The following is a 25,059-nucleotide window of genomic DNA, read 5'->3' as shown; positions in this document are numbered from 1 at the left end:
GAACAGAGTTCCCTGTGCTACAGGATAGGTCCTTGTTGGTTATCCATTTTGTGTGTACATGTCTGCCCCGAACTCCTGTATTTGCTTATTTTTGGCATTAATGATTTATTCTTTTTAAATTTTAAGAGTTTATTTGAGCAAAATCAATTTGAATCAGGCAGTGCCAGAACAGAAGTGGTTATGAGCACTTCCTAATGCTTCATTCTTTAGAAGAAATCAAACATTATAGGAATGCTGGAACAAAAGATGTATAACATATTTAAATATTTGGAAAAGTAGGTATGTAAGTGCCATCTTTAGCAGATGAGTAGCACGTAAATTAGACTTGCCTTCTGTTTTATAGATTATAGGTATAGTTTTTATATATATTTTATTTATATAGATATAGCTTAATACAACAAAAACAAATTGAAAAGGCTTTGTGAACCACATAATTGGTAAAATCCTTCCTAGGAATAAATTAGACTAGCTTTATCGTCAAGAACTACAGTCTTTAAAATAAGTTCAGCTTGCAACTTTTATATTTTCCTTTTCTTCATTATGTAGTATTGCTCTTTCTCTCTCTTCCTCATCTCCACTGATTAATTCCTTTCTACCTTGCAAGATAAGAAAAAGCAAATATAGGAATCTCTTGTCCTGAGTGTGTGGATTTTTAACAGACTTTTGAGGTGGTTCAAATGTAAATCAATGTTTGAGAGCCATTGATATCTAGGAAGGGACTAGAGATACTCTGAAGAAAAAGAGACCATGGAAAATTTTTGATTCAGGAATGAACAAGTCAGAGTTTCTAAGCTTGACTTTTCTGCAAAGATTGTTATTAAAATTTGTTTAAAAATTGAAAGGGAGCAAAGAACATGAAATTTCTTTTTGTGTGATAATTTTTATTTTTTCCATACTTATATCTTTCATGAATATGGTTGAGTGCTTATTTTTGTACCTATTAAGATTCCTAAATGATTTAGAAGACCAAATGGAATTTCTAAAACTTCTAGGAAGTACTGATAGTTTATAGATTGGGAAAATCTGGGTCAGTCAGTTGAAGTGAAAGGTAAGATGACGTTTAACCTTTGATTTAATGTTAGAGTTTGGCCACTTTGTCTCTTATCACAATCATATTGACAACCAAACAAAATTTGTATGATTATTTTTTCAGCATTATATTTGTAATTTCATATTGTGTGTTCTGAACTTGTTTTTACCAATAAATTTCTGTTGTGTTGAGAATGGCTGGAAACTCAGCATATTCACAAGTGAAGAGTAGTGTATGTTTTGTGACTTTTGGTTTACTGTGTCTGGTGGTGTAATATAAAATTAGTAAATGTGCTCTTCCTCTTTTATGCAGGACCAGTGGCCGTAGGACAATTTCACCGGTCGTTCCGGCGAGATAGTTTGTCTCCTTATTCCTACGTATCAACTTCATCCCACAACCACAGTACTTTTCCTCTGAAAGGTTTAGATCGGACCCCGATCCCTCCTAGAACATGGCAGAACTCTCTCGGAATGCACCCAGGACAAGTGGAAACGTCTCCCACTTTTTCAGATAAAGGGGTTCCATTTCCTGTACTACAGAGGTTTCCAGCTGAGGTTACGTATACCCTGCAGCCCAGTGCCACATCTGTACACGTTCAGCAAGGTCCTCAAACAATGGTCAGCTCCTCCCAAAAATATAGTAACTACACACCCTCAGCGCAGTACTCCCAAGCCTACTATCCTACAGGTATGAGAAATTCAAATTCAATGGTTTCTTTTAAGGTACTTGATAATGAGAACTTACATTTTTTAAAATGCATTTTTGTATGCCTGAACAAAGATAGGAATGTGCACCTAGGAAATGTCAAAGATTTCTCATGAGTATTCATTTTTTTAGCAATATGTGAAATTTCATTATGTTCTTAAAGGCTGTGAAAATTGTTGGAGCATTGAAGTGTATGTTTTTAGTGAAACTTTGGTATCCTCAAAATATGTTCTGGTAAGACTTAGTACACCAGATCTTGGTATAACACTGTTCTTGGTGTAGTAGTTTTTTGTGGGTTTTTTTCTTTTAGAAAAAAATACTTATATTACATATTATTAATTTTTTAGTTATATATGTGAGACTACCTCATAATGAAATCATCTTAGTATCTCAGTAATGAAGTTTAATAAAAGAGCCTACTCACCATCTCTTAAGACTAAATTATATTCTTTTAATAAAAATGTAATGGTGTGGTTTGGCAGTGCAATCCCTGCAGGGTTAATCTCAGCCAGCGAACAGCTGGGAGTAGCTGAGAGAAGAGGCTGACAATGACAGCTGACCTCGAGCTCAGCCAAGGGCATGGAAGACCTGGCAGTAGAGCTCAGGCCACTCATTGGGAACCCATGTGATAGTGACCATCCATTTAGGGATACATTTTTGCAGAATGATAATGTTACCATTTAATTAAAAACAATTTATTGTTTTGCAGAAGCACCATAGAGGTGATATATATTTTCATTATTGTTTACACAGAGTGATGAAATGGGGCAATAGAAAAAAGTCAAGGGTCAAGGCTTTCAGAAAAGACCAGGAAGAGAAAAAAGGGGGCAGTCCTTTGCCTTTTGAATTAAGAATGTAGGCATATTAATTAAGTACAGCTGGAAGCAGTCTCCAGAGGTATTTTTGTTAGACCACTTTTCCCAAGCAGGACGAAATGAAAAACTAAAATAAGTGGGAGGCATGTAAATTAGATAAGGAGGTTAAATGATTGGTTGTCTTTTAAAAGCTGTAAATTTGGAAACTGTTCCATTTATAATAATGCTGGTAATATGCAACCATATTTATTTATTATTGGCTCATTGCATTCTACCCAAATACAGACAGTAAAAGGGATTGCTTTATTTTCTCAAAGCACTTAAGTTTAATAATATTAAAATAATAAAACCAGAGGTTAAATTAGATTGAGTTTTATAGATTTTTGGAGCTGCTGCTGTTTTGGTGGATGGAGAAGGATAAGGGGAAGAAATTATATGGAGTAAGATGATATAGCACTTAATTATTTGCCTATTAGAAATTTTAAAAATCTTTTTTTTAACCTTATATATAAAAAAAATGGAGGCCTAAGTCTCTTTTTTTCGGACTTTCAGCTAATTCTTTGAAGAACAAAAATATCTGGGTGATCTTGAAAGCTAGAAGATGACATTTATGTTATATATCTTATGTATAGCAACAAATAGTGTCAGATCTTTCCTGAGGGATTTTTAATCAATATTTTGATAAATTAGGCATTTCTATCTAAATTATAATTTGGCTGCAATCCATAAATGCATAGAATATAGAGAGACAGTCTGTGTTTTTCCTATACTCGCTTTACATTCTATAGCCCATCAACTGGACAACACCCCTGTCTCTCTTCCTTTTAGCAATGAATGTCTCTCTTTCTTTTCCTAATCTCCCTTAAATGCCCCTCCTCTACACTACTAAAGACTCAAAAACTTCTGGGGAGTTGAAATTTAGGAGGACTACAACAGGGAGAGAAATGTGCTTGGCCTTCTAACTTGGGATTTTGGAGAAATTTTCCTATGTACATATTAGATACGGTGGTTAGGTTCCATATTACTATTAGTGCTGCCATTAAGGTACGGATGGTTATAGTTTGGCTTAGGAGCCAAACTAGTCTGTATGATGATGTTTCTACAGGAAAATGTATTCCAAATTCCAAACAATCCTCTTAGAAACTCCTAGTTCTAAATTTTATGAGAACTAGTTGTATGTTATTAGAAAATACTATAAATAGTTAATATTATTCATTCATTATAGAAGTACTATTTGTTAAATTATTACAATTTAGGATCTATGTCATTTAAAAATATTTTGTGTTAGCTTGGATTTAAATTTATAAATAAATTTATTAATTTGATAATTACATTGAAAATTGTCTCCAGAAGTCCAAGATAAGGACTAGAAAAGAGGCACATTAAAAGAACAAGTGCTGCTGATGTTTTGATAATATAGAGTGCATATGAAATAGAATCTTGTGTTATCTGAATTTTTGTTTTGTCTTCTTTGATATGGATGATTGAAATTACCATGAAGGTTCTGAGGTTATGAGAAAAAGAAATCTCATGATTTCATGATGAATTCTAATATATAGAGTAGTTCTATGATATAATGTAGGCAAAATTGCTTTGAACATTCTGAAGTACTATAGAAATAAAAAGTTGTATTGTTCAATACAAAAGACCTGCTATGGAAGGGAAAGAAAATGCCAAAGAAATAACTGTACAAGTACTTAATTCCTCCAAATCTTAGGTGAAGGACGCAAAACGTAGTGAGCAGTTTAACCAATATTTAGTGAATACTTGTTTGTGAAGGGCTTTACAAATGACTTTACCAAAGTTAAGTAAAATACTACTCTCAGAGGCAGGATAATAATCACTCTCAATCCAGCTTTCCAAATCCTAATAATAAAGTAACTAATTTTGGAATAATGATCATACTTTAATCCTTTCAAAGTGAATTATATGACTTGAGATTTGGATCAAATTTTAGTAAAAAAAACAATACTCAACTTCATTTAAAAATTAGTTATATTGAAAATAAACCTGGATCTGGTCTTCATGTGGTATAACCAGGAAAATTTGTATTTTGTAATATTTCATAAATTATTTCTCTAGTAAAGCCAAACTTGGAGACTAAAAAACTGCTCTCAAGACTGACTCGTAAATGGACTCAACCTCAGTTATTACATTTGCCCTTCCTCTCTTGAAGCATCTGTTTTCTTTGCCCAGCTTGTTTACATTTTTTCCACTCTTAACCGCTTCTTCTAAGACAAAATGTTATAGATCCAGCTTTAGAGGGCTCTTTCTAGTCTTGCCCTATCTTGAATTCAGTTTTCTTCTCTAATGCTGTTTTCAGGGTGCTACTATAATTTAATTTCCCTTTTTTATAAAAAGACTGTATTTTAGACCTTTTTGTTTTGCTCATTCTGTATGTATTTGAACATGCATAAGAATAGTAGTATATTCATATTTATATACAGAATCCTGTATTGAGGAATTGTTTCCCTTCGACTCATGTTGTAAAAGTCAAAGTTAACTTTGACTTTTTTCCCAAGTTAAGTTTTAAGCTCAAAGCAGTGATTGGTGATTTGTAGCTGCCCTTTGTCTTGTATTTTATTTAACAAATATTTGTGTAGCAGTCACTGTGACCAGGTACTATGCTGAGTGCTTTCCAAATATGAATTCATTTAATCCTCAAAACAAGTTTATAAGATAGGGAATGTAGTTATCCCCGTTTCATAGATTAGAAGCCGAAGCACAGCTCAGCACAGGCAGGGCTAGGAAACAAATCTAGGCAGATTCTTTCGAGTTCATTCTTTCGGCCGTTATGTTCTGCTTGCTGCTGCCGGCCTGCTTGTAATACAGAGAGGACATTTTGTTTGTTTTGTTTTTCTTCTGAGAGACTCTTTCCTGATATACCTCTTCCCCAGAGTTAGTCCCTTCCAGATAGGGTAGGTGACAGATGCTGGTCAGGGGGACCTCGCCTTCTGTTCTGCCGATGGCAGGGCCCTGACCCTGGGCTGTTGACTCTCTCTGCTTGAGCAGAGAGACAGACTCCATCCAGCTGCTAGAGTGGGACATTCAGTCTGCAGCTGTGTCTGATTCATTTCTGTATCCCCCTGCACCTGGTGTAGTGCTTGGCCATAATGGGTTCTCAGTAAATATTTATTGAGTAAATGAAGTAATTCTAGCCTCAGCTTTGCAGTTAGTCATCTGATGGACATTGTGACCTTCTGTGGATTATTTCATGTCACTCGGTTTCAATTTCCCTTTCCAAAAAGTGGCAGTAATAGTTTGGATCTGGGATTAAATGAATTAATGTATAGAATTTGAATAGACTTCAACATTTAAAACACTTAAAAACTTTATATTTACATATAAAGGATAACATATTTTAAAAGCTGTATTTCAAATGAGCCTAGCTACTAACACTTTAAAGGCTGACTGAAGTGATTTAAAAGAATATGCCGCTCTCATGAAGGTGCATGTGTTTTATTATTTAAAAAATTTTCTGAACTGACTCTTGGGCAAAGAAGGTTGATTATTACTGTTTTGAAGTACATTAAATTTTAAACATTTGATCTTTAGGCTTTTCATTCTATATAATGTACATAAACAAGCATAGAATATGAAGTTATAAGAACTTTCTGATGCTCTGGGAGCCTGTATTGTCAGTTTCTCTGGAAAGGTCTGATTTCGTTCTTATGGAGAAAGGGACTTGACGTAGATACACTAGGAGGATTTTTAAGCAAAAGCACAGTTTTCTTTTCTTTTCATTGAGGTAAAATACATATAGGATTGACCGTTTTAGCCATTTTTAAGTGTACAGCTCTGTGGCATTAAATACGTTCGCATTGTTGTACTAGCATCACCACCATCCTTTTCTAGAACTTTTTCGTCTTTCCCCAGCTGAAACTCTGTACCCAGTAAACACTAACTTCACGTTCCCCTCTCGCCATCTTGTGGCGGCTGCCATCCTACTTTCTGTCTTAAAGAATCTGATAACTCTAGGAACCTCATATGAGGGCAGTCGTGTATTTGTCCTTTTGTGATTGGCATCTTTCACTTATTCTGAGTCATTGATATTGTGGCATGAGTCAAAATCTCCTTCCTTTAAATGCTGAATAGTTTTCTGAAATTTCCATGTATATGGACCACATTTTATTTGTCAGTTCACCTGTTGATAGACACTGGGTTGCTTCCACCTTTTGGCTATTGGTGCTCTGAACTTGGTTCTACAATTGTATGTTCTGCTTTCACTTCTTTTGGTTGTGGACTCGAATACCATTTCCTTACCTCACTGTAGATGAGGAGATGTTGGGGTTCTAGTTGCTGTAGTAACTTACCTTGAAATTAACTTTACTGTTAAGATATTTTTCCTTTTGAGTATTTCTTCGCTGTTGATACTTTACTATTTCAGAGTAGCTTCAAGTCCAGAACATTTTAATTATAAATATGAATTACCTACATTGGATAAAGTATATGAACTTGTTTTCCTAACCTATAGTGGATGTGAAAATTTTTACCTTTAGATAAATTTTCAGTAATTTATTTTTACCATAAAAGATGTCATCAACTCTTATATATGAAATAGAAATTGTTCACCATTTCCAGCTTTTTATTCTACATGCGATTCAGTGCCTTAAATGAACACTGCCTTCAGAAAGACACTGAAGATCTCTATGGAGATGAACGTATCTTCATAGTGATAAACTCAGTTTTAGAAGTGTTAGTACTTTCACAGTGCTTTCCTAATACACACTAGATTAGTTTGTCATGTATGAAGCACACAGTTGTATTTTTATACTAGATTTTCATATCCAGTGAACTCATTAATACTTTGCTTTGTTCTGTTTTGTTGACTGTATGAAGTAGGACTGCACTGGTAAGGAACTAGTCATTGAGGAGTCTTTTTGGATTACCTATTCACCTCCCTTTCTTCATGTAGGCACCTTTCTACTTTCCATTTGTAACTGGACACTTGAAAGGACAGTCTCTATTTTGCTGTTTCCTTAGATACCAAATCAGCTATCAACTATTTATTAATATAGTCACTTACATGTTATATTTTCGGAGAAGGCAATGGCACCCCACTCCAGTACTCTCGCCTGGAAAATCTCATGGACGGAGGAGCCTGGTAGGCTGCGGTCCATGGGGTCACTAAGAGTAGGACACGACTGAGCGACTTCACTTTCTTTTTTCACTTTCATGCATTGGAGAAGGCAATGGCAATGCACTCCAGCACTCTTGCCTGGAGAATCCCAGGGACAGCAGAGCCTGGTGGGCTGCCATCTATGGGTTCGCACAGAGTTGGACACGACTGAAGCGACTTAGCATGTTATATTTTATTGTTGTATATTCTATGTTATTTTTTCAATAAATTTATTTTAAGGTACACTTTAACAGCTATTCAAAATGTGTAAACAGTGGCATCAGATTGATTATAGCACTATCAGAAAAATAAAGCTAATACCTTTCATTGATTTATTTGTAACAAAACACTTTTATGGTGCCCTGATGGGTGAAAGATCCCTTGGCGGAGGAAATGGCAACTCACCCCAGCATTCTTGCCTGGAAAATTCCATGGACAGAGGAGCCTGAGGATCTGCAGTCCATGGGTTCACAAAGAGTCCAACGTGACTGAGCACACACGCGTGCGCGATGGGTGAAAATCTACAGCCCCTGACTGAGTCCTTTCTGCCACCAGGGGGCTGTTTTCTTTAGCTGTTAAAACTGGAAAAAGATCCCAGTTGTTTTCAGTTTCAGCAAACCCCGCAGACCCCTCCGTAGCTTTTTGGATTTAACTTATTTCCCAGGGTATTTATGCTTTTAAATATTCTGGGAAACAAAATTCCAATATGAAAAATTTTAATTGTGTATTTGAATAATCTCCAAGGATATGGGAAGTGACAGCTGCTTGAATTTTATGTGGCCATCCTAGTAATATCTGGCTTTTTTAACCACTGGAATTGTTAAAATTATGTAATTCAGAAAACATCAACCCTTATATTCTTATTTGAACTAGAATTCTAACCATTTTAATTTTTTATTTCCATGTGTAAAATTTAATGCCTTAAAATGCACATGATATAATAAAATATTTCTCTTATACCTTTATAAACTTCTGACATTTTAAAAATCCACAGTCAGTAATAGATAAAAAGGAAGCATTTTGATGAATTTTTGCAATTGTTAGACTAATATACCTCAAAGATTACAGAATGAGATTATTTAGTAATTTTACTAGCGTATTCAGAATATGAGAAATGTGGACCAAAAATGTTGCCACCTGTAAATAAGACACCTTAAAAATATTCCACAAGTGGAGTTCTAGTAAAATTAAAGTATTACATTTTAGGAAGAAAGATTAGGGAAATATCATGATACATTAAAGAGCATGTACTTTGCAGCTTGATGATTGCCTCTGTCACTATCAGCTTTGTGAACTTTCAGCACATTTTTTAACATCCCTGAGCTTTAATTTCCTGATTTTTGTAAAGTAATGTTAATATCTCATTCAGTTGTTTGGATTAAATGAGGCAATACATGTAAAGGACCTTGGACTGTACCTGGAATATGTTAGGTGCTCAGTAAATGTCATACTCTCTTTAATCCAAAGGTGTGATGTTAAAACTGATTCTCATTCGTTCTGGAGATTCTCTCTCTGGAAAAGAGGAGACTCAACCAATTATTAAGGCTGCATCTGTAAGTATGGGGACTTCCCTGGTAGCTGAGCTGGTAAAGGGATTGCCTGCAATGCAGGAGACCCCAGTTTGATTCCTGAGTTGGGAAGATCTGCTGGAGAAGGGATATGCTACCCACTCCAGTATTCTTGGGCTTCCCTGGTGGTTCAGCTGGTAAAGAATCCTCCTGGAGTGTGGGAGACTTGGGTTTGATCCCTGAGTTGGGAAGATCCCTGAAGATCTCCTGGAGAAGGGAATGGCTACCCACTCCAGAATTCTGGCCTGGAGAATTCTGTGGACTATTCCATGGGGTCACAAAGAGTCGGACACGGCTGAGTGAGTTTAACTTCACTGTAAGTAAGACTATACCAGTACAAAGAATTCAGTCTTTTCATGGTATCCTAACTATATAAAGAGGAAGTTTGGAAAATGTATTTCCTTAGCTAAAATCATTAGCTCTTTGTATACTGACTGCTTACTCTATGCCAGTGTTGTTCTTAGTAGGTACTGTTATTATTCCTGTTCTATTAATAATAGGATACAGAAATGGAAGCCCAAAGGGATTAACCTTACTCCAGTTTATGTTCTTGTTCTTTAGTCACTGAGTTGTGTCTGACTCTTTTTTCAACCCTATGGACTGTAGCCTGCCAGCCTCCGCTGTTCTTGGGATTTCCCAGGCAAGAATACTGGAGTGGGTTGCTGTTTCTTTCTCCAGGGTGTCTTCTTGACCCATGGATTGAACCTGCATCTCCTGCGTTGGTAGGCAGGTTCTTTACCAGGGAAGTCACCAGGGAAGCCTCAGGTTTATATAGCTAGGCTCCAAAGGCAGACAGTCTAGCTCTAGGTCTGAATTCCTAACCACTTGGCTAAATGAATAAAACAGTTTTTTCCATAGATTTAACTGGATGCATTGTACATTCAGTAGGAGTGTTTGGAGAGTTTTTATACTTGTTTTATACTTAAAAACACACCTTCCTCCAAATGTTTGTTACTATTAAAATGATTAAAATAATTATTTTAGAATTTTGAATATGTTCTGATATTTTCAATAAAAGGAAATTACTACTTTCATTAAGAATACATGTTTGATTAGAAATGTAGCAAAATACTTAGATGCTAAAGGATTCATTTATAAAAGTAGAAATGACCCTTTTAAGTGACTTTTAGTATTGCTTTATTCCTGTTTGTTTTCAACAAATAATGGCACGTCATTGGACTAAATGTATTGCACCCACAAAGGAAAACCTGGGGGAGATTTTGCTCCAGGTTGAAAGAGAGGCGCGCCTTGAAGGCCGCGGGGGCGTACGTGGGTTGACAGCTCTCTGTCTGGCTTTGTTGCAGCTGTGCTGCAGTGCTGCTCTCCTCCCACCCGCGTGGACGCGCTCAGTAGCTGTGTCGCCCCCCCTGCCGCCTCCTACGCACACTGCAGCTACTTTCAGGTAAGAGGCTGGGCTCCCCGGACAGTCTCTGCATCAGGGACAGTACAGTTGCCCAGTTGACCACGCACAGTTTCAGCCTGTAATTTTATCTTAATGAGTAGCCAGAGGTAAGCTGTGGATTATGGCCTCAGTCTTTCTCAATTCTAAGGAAAAGAAAAAAAAAGAGTTGATGTAAATAATGTCTGAGGATTCTTCCAGGCCTACCCTGTCTCTTCTGGGCCTCTTCTTAGGCACACTAGCCACATGTAGGATATTTAAACTGAAATTAATTAAAGTTAAATAAAATTTAAAAATCATTCCTCAGTCACTAGCCACATTTCAGATGCTTAATAGTTTTGTATGGCTAGGGGCTACTGAATTTTATAGCACACAGAACATTTTCATCATTGCTGACAGTTAGTTGAAACAGTGTTGTTCAACTAACTGTCAGCAGTGGTAAAACTGACTACCGTGGTAAAATAATTCATTTTTCCAGGTAAGCTCTAAAAGTATATAAATCACCAAATGACAGATCTTTCCAAGATAGCACAGATAATTACTTTTCTTTTTTTTAAGGAGAAAGGGAAAATGATGTAAAAAATGAGAAAGCCCCTGTGTTGTCAACACCACACTTCAATCATTTTCTCATTATTTATTAGGAAGCAGTTTCTTTGATCTAAATGTTGTAGACTACCAGTTTTAGGATAAAATTAAATCCTGTTTGTATTTTAATGTTGCAGTTGCTTAGAGATTGGAATTGTTTTCCTTTGATACCATGCAATCATGATAGTTTCCACTGTTAAGAAAATACCTTATTAGTGGCATTCCAGTACTCAAAAGAGCATTCCTTTTTTCCTTTTTTTAATTTAGAAAATATATATTGGAAGTCAAATTATAATGAGATTGTTGTTTGGAGAGTACAGAATCCAGTCAAGGGGACTTAGATGGACATATTTAATGACAGATATCATCAAGCATGTTAGTCAAGCTGTTTCATTTCCACTGAAAAGACATGTCTGTCTCACAAATTAGATGATCTTATCTGGAGATTCAGGGATTCTCTCCCCTGGGTCATACTAGAGATACTCTGTTGGTGTTTTTTGATTATATTTATGTTTTAAATAAGTCATTTAAAACATCTTTAAAGACGTTTTCTTACTGCAAAGGCAATACATGTTGATTGTAGGAAAACAGAGATAAGTAGACATAAAACTTTTAATTTAAAAAGCTTTTGTAAATTACGTGTTTGTTTATTTGGGGTGTGCCGCATCCTCACTGCTTGCTTTGTGCTGACTTCCTCTACCGTGACGAGCGGGGGCTTCTCTTCCTTATGGCTCAGGGCTGCCCATCGCTCTGCTCTGTCCTGTTGCAGACGACAGGCTCTGGGCTCCTGGCCTTCAGGACTTGCAGTGCTCGGGCTCTGTAGTCATGCCATGCGGGCTTCAGTTGCCCTGCAACGTGTGGAGTCTTCCTGGACCAGGGATAGAGCCCGTGTCCCCTGCATTGGCAGGTGGATTCTTACCTACTGCATCATCAGGGAAGTCTGACATAAAATTTTTAAATGGAAAAAAGGGAATTATTTCAGATGCCATTCTGGAAATAACTGCAGTTAAGTTTTGCTGGACTGTAGATGTGGTGACTGTGCATGAATGGTCTGTATATAATGGTTAAGAGCAAGAATTCTGGAGTCAGGCAAACCTAGGTTTAAAACCTGGCTCTGTTAGTTATTTCATTGTGACTTTGAATAAATTATGAAGTTTCTCTGAACTTCAGTTCCACTATTTGGAAATGGAGATTATCACATTTCATTGACCTCTTTTGAGGATTAAATGAAATAATGTAGAGAAAGCACTTTGTGTATGCCTGGCACATAGTAAGAACTCAATAAATGGTGTACAGCTATAGTACAGTAGCTTGATGTTTAAGCCATTTAAATTTACATTTTGGCATTAGTGGCCTTCGAATTATTGATAGAATCTTTGTAGTGTGTTTGGAGACATTGACTCACTACCTATTTTATTCAATTGTAACTCTTCCGTATCTTATGTTTATAACCTGATATAGTCAACAAACAATTATTGAATACCTACTCTGTGCAAAGCTCTGCATTTGGCAACAACTCATTACATGTTTTGTTTAATCGTTACTTCAGAATTCTGTGTTCATAGCTTGAGGTTGTTTTTCATCAGATGTAATTGTGCATAGTACTGTGTATAAGAGAATACATCTTAAAGATATCAGTCTAAAAGTGACAGCTATTTTAATCAGTTGTTTTAGTATTAAAATAATCTCAACAAGGGACATTCGATATTCCATCCATTTTTCCCCCAGATTATTTGGAACGGAATATCAGTATCTCCCCCTGAATCTGTTGAAGCATTGGTGGACTTGAGAGCAGCCTGTGTTTACTTCCTTACTACATTCCTAAAACAGTGTATGTTTTTGTCTGTCAGCCTTTCCGAAAGACTTTTCACATAGACATTTTATCAGCAAATAAGTATTTGGATACTGTAGCTTTTTTTTTGATTTTGTGTACTTTAACCCTGAGAATTATTGGTCCATTCCAATGTTAAAACTTAGCACAGTGGTTGACATACAATAGTTCGTGTGCTAATGCTAACAGTAGAGTTAAAGGAACCACTGCCGAAAACTTGACTGGCATTCAAGTTTTCTTAGTGAACTTCAAGTTAAATTTATGTTCAGCATTCATCAGCATAAATGTTTTTGCTTTCTTCCTTAATCTCATATTTGATTTTCTATTCAAAGAATTCTATTTTCTCTTTCCCCAGAATCCTCCAATGCAGTCTTCCTATCCAGTTGAATTTCTGCCTTCTAATTGGCCTTGCAGTGCTACTGATGAAAATAAAAAGACAGAAGTAAACCTAGAGGCTGTTTTTCAGATAGTAGATGAGTTGCATTCCTCCCCTAAATTGGAGATGGTCAAGGTGGAGCCAGTTGAGAATCAGTGCTCAACATCCCAGTCTAATAGAGGCCAACATATCCTAGCTAATTCAAACAACAGCAATCCATCTTCCATAAGCCAGGCTAGCCAGCTGGAGCCACTTACTCCTGTAGGCTCAGATATTACGTCTTTTGTGGTCGGAACAGAACAGGCAATTACCAGCTCTCTACCACAGTCACCTGAGTACATCTATACCATCCACCCAGCTCAGCCTGTTGAAAATACTACAATGCAAGAGTCTGCAATCAACCAGCAAGCTCACATCAAACTGAAGGAACAGCTAAATCATAATCCATCTCCATCTTCAGTAGTATTTGTTCAGGAAGGGCTACCATTCAGCACACACCAGGTAAGAGGCGAAGAAAAATTCCTAGTAATGTTCAGAGGTACCTGGTGCTTCTTGCTAAGGACTGTTGTAGTGGGGACTTTGTCCTGGTTCTATTTGGGTTCAGTACGAGTTCATTATGCTTGCCAGAAGGATCATGTCCCAGTGGTTCTGCACAAAGCATTTCAGAAAGAAGTAACCTTAACTGTCAGGCATGTTCTCACTATGTTATGGTTTGAATGAGCACTGTGGTATAAGACTTATCAATATTTTCATGTTAAAAACATCCTTTGAGTTTCGCTTCCAAATTTAATTTGAATGGACTAGGTGTGCCTGCCTGATTAAATTCCACTTCTCAGATGGATGGTTTATCTCATAGATAACATCAGGACTTTCCTGGCCATTTGTAGCATGGAGGTAAGGAGATGGTTGGAAATATTTTCATACTTTCTTAACAACATTATTGAATTGTAATTTGACTTGAGAGCATACTGTGTGCGAATTTCCTTGCTAATATTCTCATTCCTTAAGCAGAATTCTGACTCTGGTTTGAGAGATATATTCTGAAGGTAGAGACTAATCCTTGATCACTGCTAGCTTATGACCAGAAAATGAATAAACTCACATTCTAAAAAATAAAAGTATATCCAAATTAAAATCACTTTTGTGATTAAGTTTTTATTTTTCGTCTTTCATTTTGGATTTTTTTCTTTAATGGAGTTGAGTATGTCTTCATTTTTAGAGGTTCACAAGATAATTTTTTGGCAGTTGTGTGTGTATTTTGGTCACACCATGTGGCTCATGGGATTTTAGTTCCCTAACCAGGGACTGAACCTGGGCCCTCAGGAGTGCGAGCATGGAATCTTAACCTCTGGACAGTGAGTGAAGTCCCCTGGGCAGTTTTTTTTTAATGCATTCTTTTCTGGCTAACTTAAGGGTCAAATGTCTTAAGATTTCTATCAACTCATTGTCCTTTTTGAGCCCAAACATTGAGACCCAGAGTACTATGTATTAAAATAATAATATACATTCAGTATACCAAAGATAGGCCCTTTGTGTTTCAAATATGCCTGTGAAAAGACCATGGAATGTGTCTTTATTCCTTCATAGTCACATCCAAAATATTAGATTTCATATTTTAAAATTGCATTCACACAGTTTCTTTAAAAAAATTTTGGATATCGCAGCTCTTGAAAGCTGTATTTTGATCTTCTAGCCCTACTTCATTATATAGTTTTATTTTAAAATAAATTCATTAATAAATAGAATATTTCAGAAATTGGTCAACTTGACAAAGGGATTAGGTATTCTGAAGAAAACATAGGAACTCCAAGAAAGAAATCTATGTATCATAAGCAAGGCAGATCAAGATTTTATACGGGCTGAAGCTTATACAATTTTGAGAGCTTTATTAAGACAAAAAAACCCACAAAATTAGTAGAATAAAGTATTCACAGTCCCTCTGACATCATCCAACAGGATCATACCTATGGCCATTCCAGTATCACCAAGAAGGGAAATCTGATGGAAGAGATGTTAGAATGGGAAAAGATAGTGGTATTAACTAGTTATAAATTGTATGTGTGAATTTCATTTAAAAAATGAAGCTTCATGGTGAATCTTCCTCTGGTCCTAAGTAAATATTTTAGCTCCATAGACATTTCAGTGGTTTCTGTATGGGGAAATATACATCTTACTACCAAAGATTCAGATTAGCTTAGCAAAATTGGATAGTATCATTCATAAGGATTAAAAAGATCATGTTTGTTGGATCATTTTTCTATAATAGAACTCCTCTGATAAAGTATCTTAACTTTTAGTAGCTATTTGGGGGAAATTTGGAATAATGAGTGGGTTTAATATTTTAGGTGGATGCCAGTATAAAATGCCAGACCAGTCCACCTGAGAATATCTTGCCTTCAGAACAAATGGGATTCCTTATTTCAGAAATGGGGCCTGCTAGCAAGCCTAGTAAAGACATGAGTTTATCGACTCCAGCCAGATATAGAGAGCGAAGAAGCAACTCACAGCAAGGAAAGTCCCCTGGTAAGGATTGTGCCCTGGAATGCTCACAGTAGAATCATAGTGTGGAATTAATTTCTGAATGGTCTTCATTTATTATTCATAATTATACTTATCACATTGCTGTTTAATATAACTGTAATTTTAACTGTTTTTTCTTAATTATCCCTGTAAAGTTAAGTACAAATTATATTTCAGTATTGCATGTAAAAATATGAGCTTTTGAAAGGAGAACATAATAAGTAAAAGCAAAAGAATTTGGATTACTTAACTAGGAGAATGCAAGGATGAAAGACAATTTAATAACTGTTTCAGATGCCAAAGACTTTATAATTACAGAAGTACTTGTTCTTTTATTAGCAAAGTATAGTACAAAAGGGCATGTTCTTAAATTGTGGCAAGAAAAAATTAGATGGACATTAAAGATATTACCCTGAGCATATTATAAAGTATGACTCTCTATCAGTGGGATTTTTCTTGTGGTTTGTAGGAGCCCAGAGTTGGTGATTGTTTTAGTACAGTTGGTGTTACTCTTTCTAGAGGTATGGACAGAATCTTTTTTAAGAAAATAGTGACATCTAATAAAACATGTTTCTTATATGATATGATCCAAAACCAAGTCATCAAAGTCTTCAGTAGACAATGTGAATATTATTAAATTATATGCATGTCAGAGGTGTGCAATTCAGTGAATTAAGCAATCAGGTCAGTCATTTTAACCTATAAAAATTGGAAGAATCTTGGGAACTTTTGGAGAATTTTCCCCAAAAGTAAGCTAATAATAATATGATCGAGGTATTGTTTAGACTCACAAGGTTCTTTCTGCAAAGTGCCATTTAGACCATGTCTCCCTGTTCATACTGTATGCACTGTTTGCTGAATGCAGGGTAGGCAAGGTGTGAGCTAAGAGGTTGGAAGAAAACTGAAGAAGCTGTAGGAATTGCAGCTATTTCTTCTCTCCTGGCTGGTACAGCAGCCATAGCAGCAGACATAACATAACCTCCCTCAAGGGCTTTCCAGGTGGAACTTACATATGCTTACAGAACAAAAGGAGCCCATGGCCAAGCAAGTACCTCACGACACACACGCTCAGTGTTATCCAACTCTCTGCGACCCCGTGGACTGTACAGTCCACGTAATTCTCCAGGCCAGAACACTGGAGTGGATAGCCTTTCCCTTCTCCAGGGGATCTTCCCAACCCAGAGATCGAACCCAGGTCTCTCACATTGCAGGCTGATTCTTTACCATCTGAGCCACAAGAGAAGCCCTATAAATGATCTCAGTTGTTACACAGTCATTATTTACAAAACGTGGGGTGAGAGAGAGAGAGAGCATGAGGAGAGAGAGCCTGACCACCACCATCTTGGCTTATTTTCTCTTTTCCTACTGACCAAAAACTATCTGGAACACTCATTTTATTTGGTAAACTTAGCTTATACAGTTGCTTTTAGTTGAGTATATGATCCAATCTGTAATCAGAGATGATGATTTCTTACCACTGAAGATGGCATAGACTTTAAAGGCAATTTAGAAAAGGACAGTAGTGAATATTCACTGCATACTCATTTTTATGCCATACTGCAAACTTGATGAAAGTGGTATTGTTGTCTACTTAAAGATCAGGAAACTTAAGCTTGGAGAGGATAAGGAACTTGTTCAAGATCACATTAATTTAGCTAATATTCTGCTCATAGTCCTTCTGTTGACTGTGTCCTTCGATGCACAGAAGTTTTTAAGTTTGACGTTGTCCCATGTGTCTGTTTTTGCTTTTGTTGCCTGTGCTTTTGGTGTCGTATCCAAAGAAACCATTGCCAAGCCCAGTATCATACAGTTGTTCCACTGTGTTTTCTTTCAGATGTTTTATAGTTTCAGGTCTTATATTTAGGTCTTTAATCCATTTTGAGTTAATATTTGTAGACTATGTAAGATAAGGTTCCACCTTGGTTCTCTTGCATATGGACATCCAGTTTTCCCAGCACATTTGTTGCAGAGACCTTTCCCCATTGCGTGTTTTTGGCATCCTTGTTCAAGGTGATTGACCATATGTGTGAGGATTTATTTCAGGTCTCTATTCCAGTCCATTGATCTATTTTTCAGTATTTATGCCAGTACCATATGATCTCTGTTTAACTATTCAGTTCTGCTGTTGTAGCACTAAAGCAGTCATAGATAATACATAAGTGAATGGTTGTGGCTATATTTCAGTAAAACTTTGTTTACAAAAAACAGGTGCTGGGCCCAGTTTGACCTAGAGGTTGTAATTTGCCAAGCCCTGAGTTAGACTAACAGCTTATTTCTGAACGACAGCAATGGAAGCCAGAAAGGAGTAGAATCATATTTTCAATATACTAAAAGAAATCTGGAGTCCTGGAAATCTCTACCCAGGAAAAACATTCTTCAATGATGATGGCAAAAATGAAGACATTTTCAGATAAACACAAAATCGAGAGCATGCACCACAGCAGATAAACATTAAAGAATGTTCTGCAGGGTGTTCTTCAGGAAGAAGAAAACAAGGAGACATATTATAGTTTCCAGGATAATCACCAACATAATAAAGCAATCCAAAAAAAAAGGCAGGAAAGGAGGAAGAAAGAAATGAAAAATAAGGAAAAGAGAAAACAAGTAATAAAGTGGTTGACCCAGATTCAACCAATAACAACTATTATATATGTAAATGGTCTTAAAATATCAAAGGCAGAGTTGCTAGAGTAAAGGGGAAACTCCTACTGTAAGCTGACTACAGGAGACATGTATTGAAAGTAAGTGGATAGAAAAAGAACTTGCAAAGAGAAAGTATGAGGTGGCTGGTATGATTATTCTTAAATATCAGATAAAACAGACCTTAAGACCTAGAGTGTTAAAAAGAGGGCCACTTCATAATGATGAACAGTTTATCAGGGAGGTATGACAAAGAATGTTCAAACTACCACATTCTTGCGCTCATTTCACATGCTAGCAAGGTAATGGTCCGAATCCTTCAAGCCAAGGCTTCAATAGTACATGAACGAAGAACTTCCAGATGTTCAAGCTGGATTTAGAAAAGGCAGAGGAACCAGAGATCAAATTGCCAACATCCGCTGGATCGTAGAAAAAGCAAGAGAATTCCAGAAAAACATCTTCATTGACTATGCTAAAGCCTTCGACTGTGTGGATCACAACCAACTGTGGAAAATACTTAAAGAGATGGGAATATCAGACCACCTGACCTGCCTCCTGAGAAACGTGTATGCAGGTCAAGAAGCAGTAGTTAGAACTGGACTTGGATTGGTTCCAAATTGGGAAAGGAGTAAATCAAGGCTGTATATTGTCACCCTGGGTTTTTAACTTACACGCAGAGTACATCATGCGAAATGCCAGCCTGGATGCATTCCAAGCTGTAATTAAGATTGCTGGGAGAAATATCAGTAACCTTAGATATGCACATGATATCTAATAGCAGAAAGTGAAGAAGAAATAAAGAGCCTCTTGATGAAGGTGAAAGAGGAGAGTGAAAAAGCTGGCTTAAAACTCAACATTCAAAAAACTAAGATCATGGCATCTGGTCCCATCACCTCATGTCAAATAGATGGGGAAAAAATGGAGACAGTGACAGACTTTTCTTGGGCTCCAAAATCACTGTGGACAGTGACTGCAGCCATGAAATTAAAAGACGCTTGCTCCTTGAGAGAAAAGCTATGACAAACTAGACGGTATATTAAAAAGCAGAGGCATCACTTTGCCGACAAATGTCTGTATTGTCAAAGCTATAGTTTTTCCAGTAGTCATATACAGATGTGCACGTTGGACTATAAAGAAGGGTGATTGCTGAAGAATTGATGTTTTCAAACTGTGGTGCCAGAGAAGACTCTTGAGGGTCCCTTGGACTGCAAGGAGATCAAACCAGGAAATGAACCCTGAATATTCACTGGGAGGACTGATGCTCCTTACTCCTACACTTTGATGCAAAGAGCCAACTCAGTGGAAAAGACCCTGCTGCTGGAAAAGATTGAGGGCATGAGGACAAGGGGATGACAGAGGATGAGATGGTTGGATGGCATCATCGACTCAATGGACATGAGTTTGAGCAGACTCTGGGAGATAATGAAGGACAGAGAAGCCTGGTGTGCTGCAGTCCATGGGGTCACAAAGAGTTGGACTCAACTAAGTGACTGAAAAACAACAACACATCAATTATAAATGTGTTTTGTGTAATAATAGAGCTTCAAAATACATGAAACAAAATAACAAAATTTAAAGAAACAGACAATTCCTCAATGTACTAGGATATTTTAATACTTTTATATGAGCAGTTGGTAGAATAACCAGACAAAATATCAGTTAAAGATAGAAGATATGAACAACGTAACCACCTTGATCTAATTGGCATGTTTGGAACACTGAGCATCCAGTGCTTGCAGAATATATACATTGTCCTCAAGTGCATATAGTACATTTACCAGATAAGTCACTCACTGGGCCATGAAACAAGTCTCAATACATTTAAAAGAACTGAAGTCATACAAAGTGTATTTTCTGAATACAACAGATTAAATTAGAAATCAATAACAAAGAAATTAGGAAAAGATCAAATATCTGGAAATAAAATAGCATACTTCTAAATAATTTGTGAGTCAAAGACAAAATCACAAGAAAAATTAGAAAACATTTTTAACTGACTAACAATCAAAATTCAATATCCGAGTTTGTGGGATGCAGCTAAAGCAGTGTTAGAATGAAACATACAGCTTTAAAGGCTAATAGAAAATAAGTAAGACCTAAAATCAATGACCTGAGGTTTTACCAAATGAAACTAGAAAAAGAAGAGGAAAATAAACCCAAAGTAAATGTTAAAAATAAAAGCAGAGGGAATTCCCTGGTGGTCCAGTGGTTAGTACTCAGAACTTTGGGCTTTCTACCTCCAAGGGTGTAGGTTCGATCCCTAGTCCAGGATCCCTAGAACTAAGATCCCACAAGCCACACAACACAGCCAAAAGTAAATAAATAAAAGTAGAAGTCAGTGATACAGAAAACAGACAGTTGAGAAGACTAACAAATGTAAAACTAGCTGTTTGAAAAGATCGACAGTTTTGACAAACTCCCAGCTAGACTGATCCCCTGAGATTACAAGCAACACAAACCGTAACTGTTGAGAATGAAAAAGAGACTGATACCTCACCATCTATGAATGGTAGAAGGAGAATAAGAGAATACCACAGACAGTCTTATGCCAATGAACACAGCTACATAAATGGAACAGACACATTTCTTAAAAAATACAACTTGCCAGAATTCACACAAGAAGACCCAATGAATAGCCCTACATCTTTTAAAGAAGTTGGTTACCAAATATTTTCCTCACAAGAAGAAATTACAGACTAATAATCCACATGAGTATATGTGCAAAAATAATTAACAAAATTAGTAAATTGACTCCAACAATGTGTAAAAATAATGATGGACAAACCAAATAGAATTTGTCTCAAGAATGCAAGACTTGATTGTATTTCAAATGTTAAACAGTGTTATCATATTAACAGAAGAAAGGAGAAAAACTATGAATGTTTCAGTAGATGCAAGGAAAGCACTTGACAGACTTCAGCACACTTTAGTAAATCTCTCAACAACATAGGGGTAGCAGAAACTTTTTCAAACTGATAGAGAAACATCTATAAAATATGTATAGAAAGGATCATGGTCAATAGTGAAAGACTGAGCTGTTCACCTCTGAGATTGGGAACAAGGCAAGGATGCCCACTTTTACCACCTGTGTCCAGTATTGTACCCATAGACCCAGCCATTGCAATAGGCAATAAAAAGAAGTGAAAGATGTAAAGATGGGAGAGGGAGAAGCGGAACCGTATTTGCAGATGATATGGTTACTTATGTTAACAATCTGGGGAATGTAGCAAAACTACTAGAACAAATAAATGAATTAGCAAGGGTATGTCTTGCTCAGCAGGACATATAGTTAATATGCAGATACAATTCCTTCTTTATAAATTAGCACACAATTGGAAAATGAAATTAAAAAAAAATCAAACAGTTACAATAGGACCAAAATCAAAAGATACCTAGGTATAAACTGAACAAAAGATGTCTAAGACCTCGACACTAGAAGCTACACATTTTGCCGAAAGGAATTAATAAAAATTAATAAATTAAATAGAAAGATGTGCCATGTTTATGAATTTAAGAATACCCAGTATTGTTAAAGTGACAGTTCTCCCCAAACTGATCTATAAACTCAATGCAATCCTAATCAGAATTCTAATTGACATTTTTTCTTTAATGACAAGCTGATTTTAAAATTTAAAAGAAAATTCTAAGGACACAGATTAACCAAAGCAAGTTTTAAAAATAGAAAGTTGGAGGAGGCTTTACCAGACTTACCATCCTGAATCATCAAGATGATCAAAACAGCATGAGAGTTCCAGAAAAACATCTACTTCTGCTTTATTGACTATGCCAAAGCCTTTGACTGTGTGGATCACATCAAACTGTGGAAAATTCTTAAAAGAGATGGGAATACCAGCCCACCTTACCTGCCTCATGAGAAATCTGTATGCAGGTCAAGAAGCAACAGTTAGAACTGGACACAGAACAGACGGGTTCCAAATAGTACATCTAGGCTGTATATTGTCACCCTGATTATTTAACTTATATGCAAAGTATGTCATGCGAGATGCCTGGCTGGATGAAGCACAAGCTGGAATCAAGATTGCCGGAAGAAATAACAATAACTTCAGATACGCAAATGACACCACACTTATGGCAGAAAGCGAAGAAGAACTAAAGGGCCTCTTGATGAAAGTGCAAGAGGAGAGTGAAAACATTGGCTTAAAACTCAACATTCAGAAAACTAAGATTATGGCATCTGGTCCCATCACTTCATGGCAAGTAGATGGGGAAACAGTGAGAGACTTTATTCTTTTGAACTCCAAAATCACTGCAGATTTTGACTGCAGCCATGAAATTAAAAGACACTTACTCCTTGGAAGAAAAGCTATGGCCAACCTAGACAGCATGTTAAAAAGCAGAGACATTACTTTGCCGACAAAGGTCCATCTAGTCAAAGCTATGGTTTTTCCAATAGTCAGGTATGGATGTGAGAGTTGGACTATAAAGCTGAGTGCCAAAGAATTGATGCTTTTGAACTGTGGTGTTGGAGAACACTCTTGAGAGTCCTTTGGACTGCAAGGAGATCCAACCAGTCCATCCTAAAGGAGATCAGTCCTGGGTGTTCATTGATAGGACTGATGTTGAAGCTGAAACTCCAATACTTTGGCCATGTGATGCAAAGAACTGACTCATTAGAGAAGACCCTGATGCTGGGAAAGATTGAAGGCAGGAGGAGAAGGGGACAGTAGAGGATGAGATGACATCTCTGACTCGATGGACATGAGTTTGGGCAAGCTCTGGAAGTTGGTGATGAACAGGGAAACCTGGTGTGTTGCAGTCGATGAGGTTGCAAAGGGTCGGACACAACTGAGTGATTGAACTGAACTGAACTGAGGACTTACCATAAAGCTAGAATAATCAAAATAGTTTGGTATTGGTGAAAAGGGAGGCAATCAGATGAATGAAACAAAATAGAAAGTCCAGAAATAGATCCACACCTGTGTGGTCAATTGACTTTCAACAAAGGTGCTAAGGCAATGCAGTGGAAAAAGGAAAGTGTTTCCAACAAAATTAACATTGACACATACCTCACACCTCACACAAAAATTTAAAAAAAAAAGAACAAAAAAAGGAAACATGCTTTACAGACCTAAATTTAAAACCAACAAGCTATAAAACTTCTTGGGAAAAAAGAAAGACAAGCTTTACTCCTTTGGGCAAAAATTTCTTAGGACACAAAATATATGATCAATAAAGAAAAAATTGATTTAAAACTTTTGCTGTTTGAAAGATGTCTTTCAGAAAATGAAAAGGCAGGCCAAAGACTAGCGGAAAATATTGACAACACATATATCAAAACAAAGATAGTATCTTGAATGTGAAAAGAACTCTTAAGGTGAGGCGACAACAGGAGGAGATGTTTTTCAAAAGAAGATACACAAATGACCAGTAAGCACATGAATAGATGTTTAATCATCAGAGAAGTCAGATTAAAACAATGAGAGAGACTTCCTTGGTAGTCTAATGACTAAGACTCCAAGCTCCTACTGCAGGGGGCCCAGGTTTGATCCCTGGTCAAGGAACTAGATCTCATATACCACAACTAAGAGTTTGAATGCCACCCCTAAAGATCCAGCATGCCGCAGTGAAAACCGAAGATCCATTTTGCCGCAACTAAGACCCGGCGCAGTCAAATAAATATTACAAAAAGAAAAAAACAAACTACAGTGAGATACCACAGCACACCAGTTAGAACAGCTAATGTTTTTTTGAAAAACATGACCATACCAGGTATTGATGAGGCATCTGGAACTGGGAATTTAAAATAGTGTACCACTTTTAGAAATAGCTTGGCAGTTTCTTAAAAATTAAGTTAAACATATTTCTGCCACCCAACCCAGCCATGATGGGTGGAGAAAGACTATTATACAAATATACATGATGACTTATTTGTAATAGTTAAACAGCCGTGGACTTCCCTGGTGGCTCAGATGGTAAAGAATTCGCCTGCAGTGCAGGAGACCTGGGTTTAATCCCTGGGTTGGGGATCCCCTGGAGAAGGAAATGGCAACCCACTGCACTATTCTTGCCTGGAGAATTCCATGGGCAGAGGAGCCTGGCGGACTACAGTCCATAGAGTTGCAGAGTCAGACAGGCCTGAGCAACTAAGCACACATACACAGAGAGCCCTAGAAACTACTACAAATGTCCATTAAAAAGTGACCAGATAGACAAATTATAGTATATGCATGCTATAGAATACTTTTCAGCACTCAAAAGGAACACATTATTGATACACACAAATCATTATGTTGAAGTGGTGCTGGGGAATATGCATGTCTTTGAAGCAATCCAGTTTTTGTTGCCTGTTTGTGCTAGAGTGTACCTAAAGGGTCTGAGGATTACTTCAGAGGCTGAACAATCACACATTTTAACAGGCCAGGCTTTTTATTTCTCTGGCATTTTAATTCTTTCAAAAGAACTTGGAAGACTTTTGTTTCTCTTTGGTCGTTCCAAATGTGTGTTAGACAT

At 36.8% G+C, this 25,059-nt stretch overlaps 1 protein-coding gene across 1 annotated transcript in view; it reads left to right on the top strand.

Moving 5' to 3' along the window:
- Positions 1-25,059, top strand: part of HSF5 (heat shock transcription factor 5) — a 48,463-nt gene that overhangs the window by 5,334 nt on the left and 18,070 nt on the right. Inside the window, exons 2-5 of the mRNA XM_068979012.1 lie at positions 1,343-1,717; positions 10,542-10,639; positions 13,408-13,929; positions 15,774-15,951. Of these exons, the coding sequence (XP_068835113.1) occupies positions 1,343-1,717; positions 10,542-10,639; positions 13,408-13,929; positions 15,774-15,951 (1,173 nt within the window). The remainder of the gene's footprint in view (positions 1-1,342; positions 1,718-10,541; positions 10,640-13,407; positions 13,930-15,773; positions 15,952-25,059) is intronic.

This window comes from Capricornis sumatraensis, chromosome 8 (genome assembly GCF_032405125.1).
Source record: "Capricornis sumatraensis isolate serow.1 chromosome 8, serow.2, whole genome shotgun sequence".
Taxonomy (NCBI): Eukaryota; Metazoa; Chordata; class Mammalia; order Artiodactyla; family Bovidae; genus Capricornis; species Capricornis sumatraensis.
Note: the sequence above shows the minus strand (reverse complement) of the source record. Positions and strands in the feature narration are given on the sequence as shown.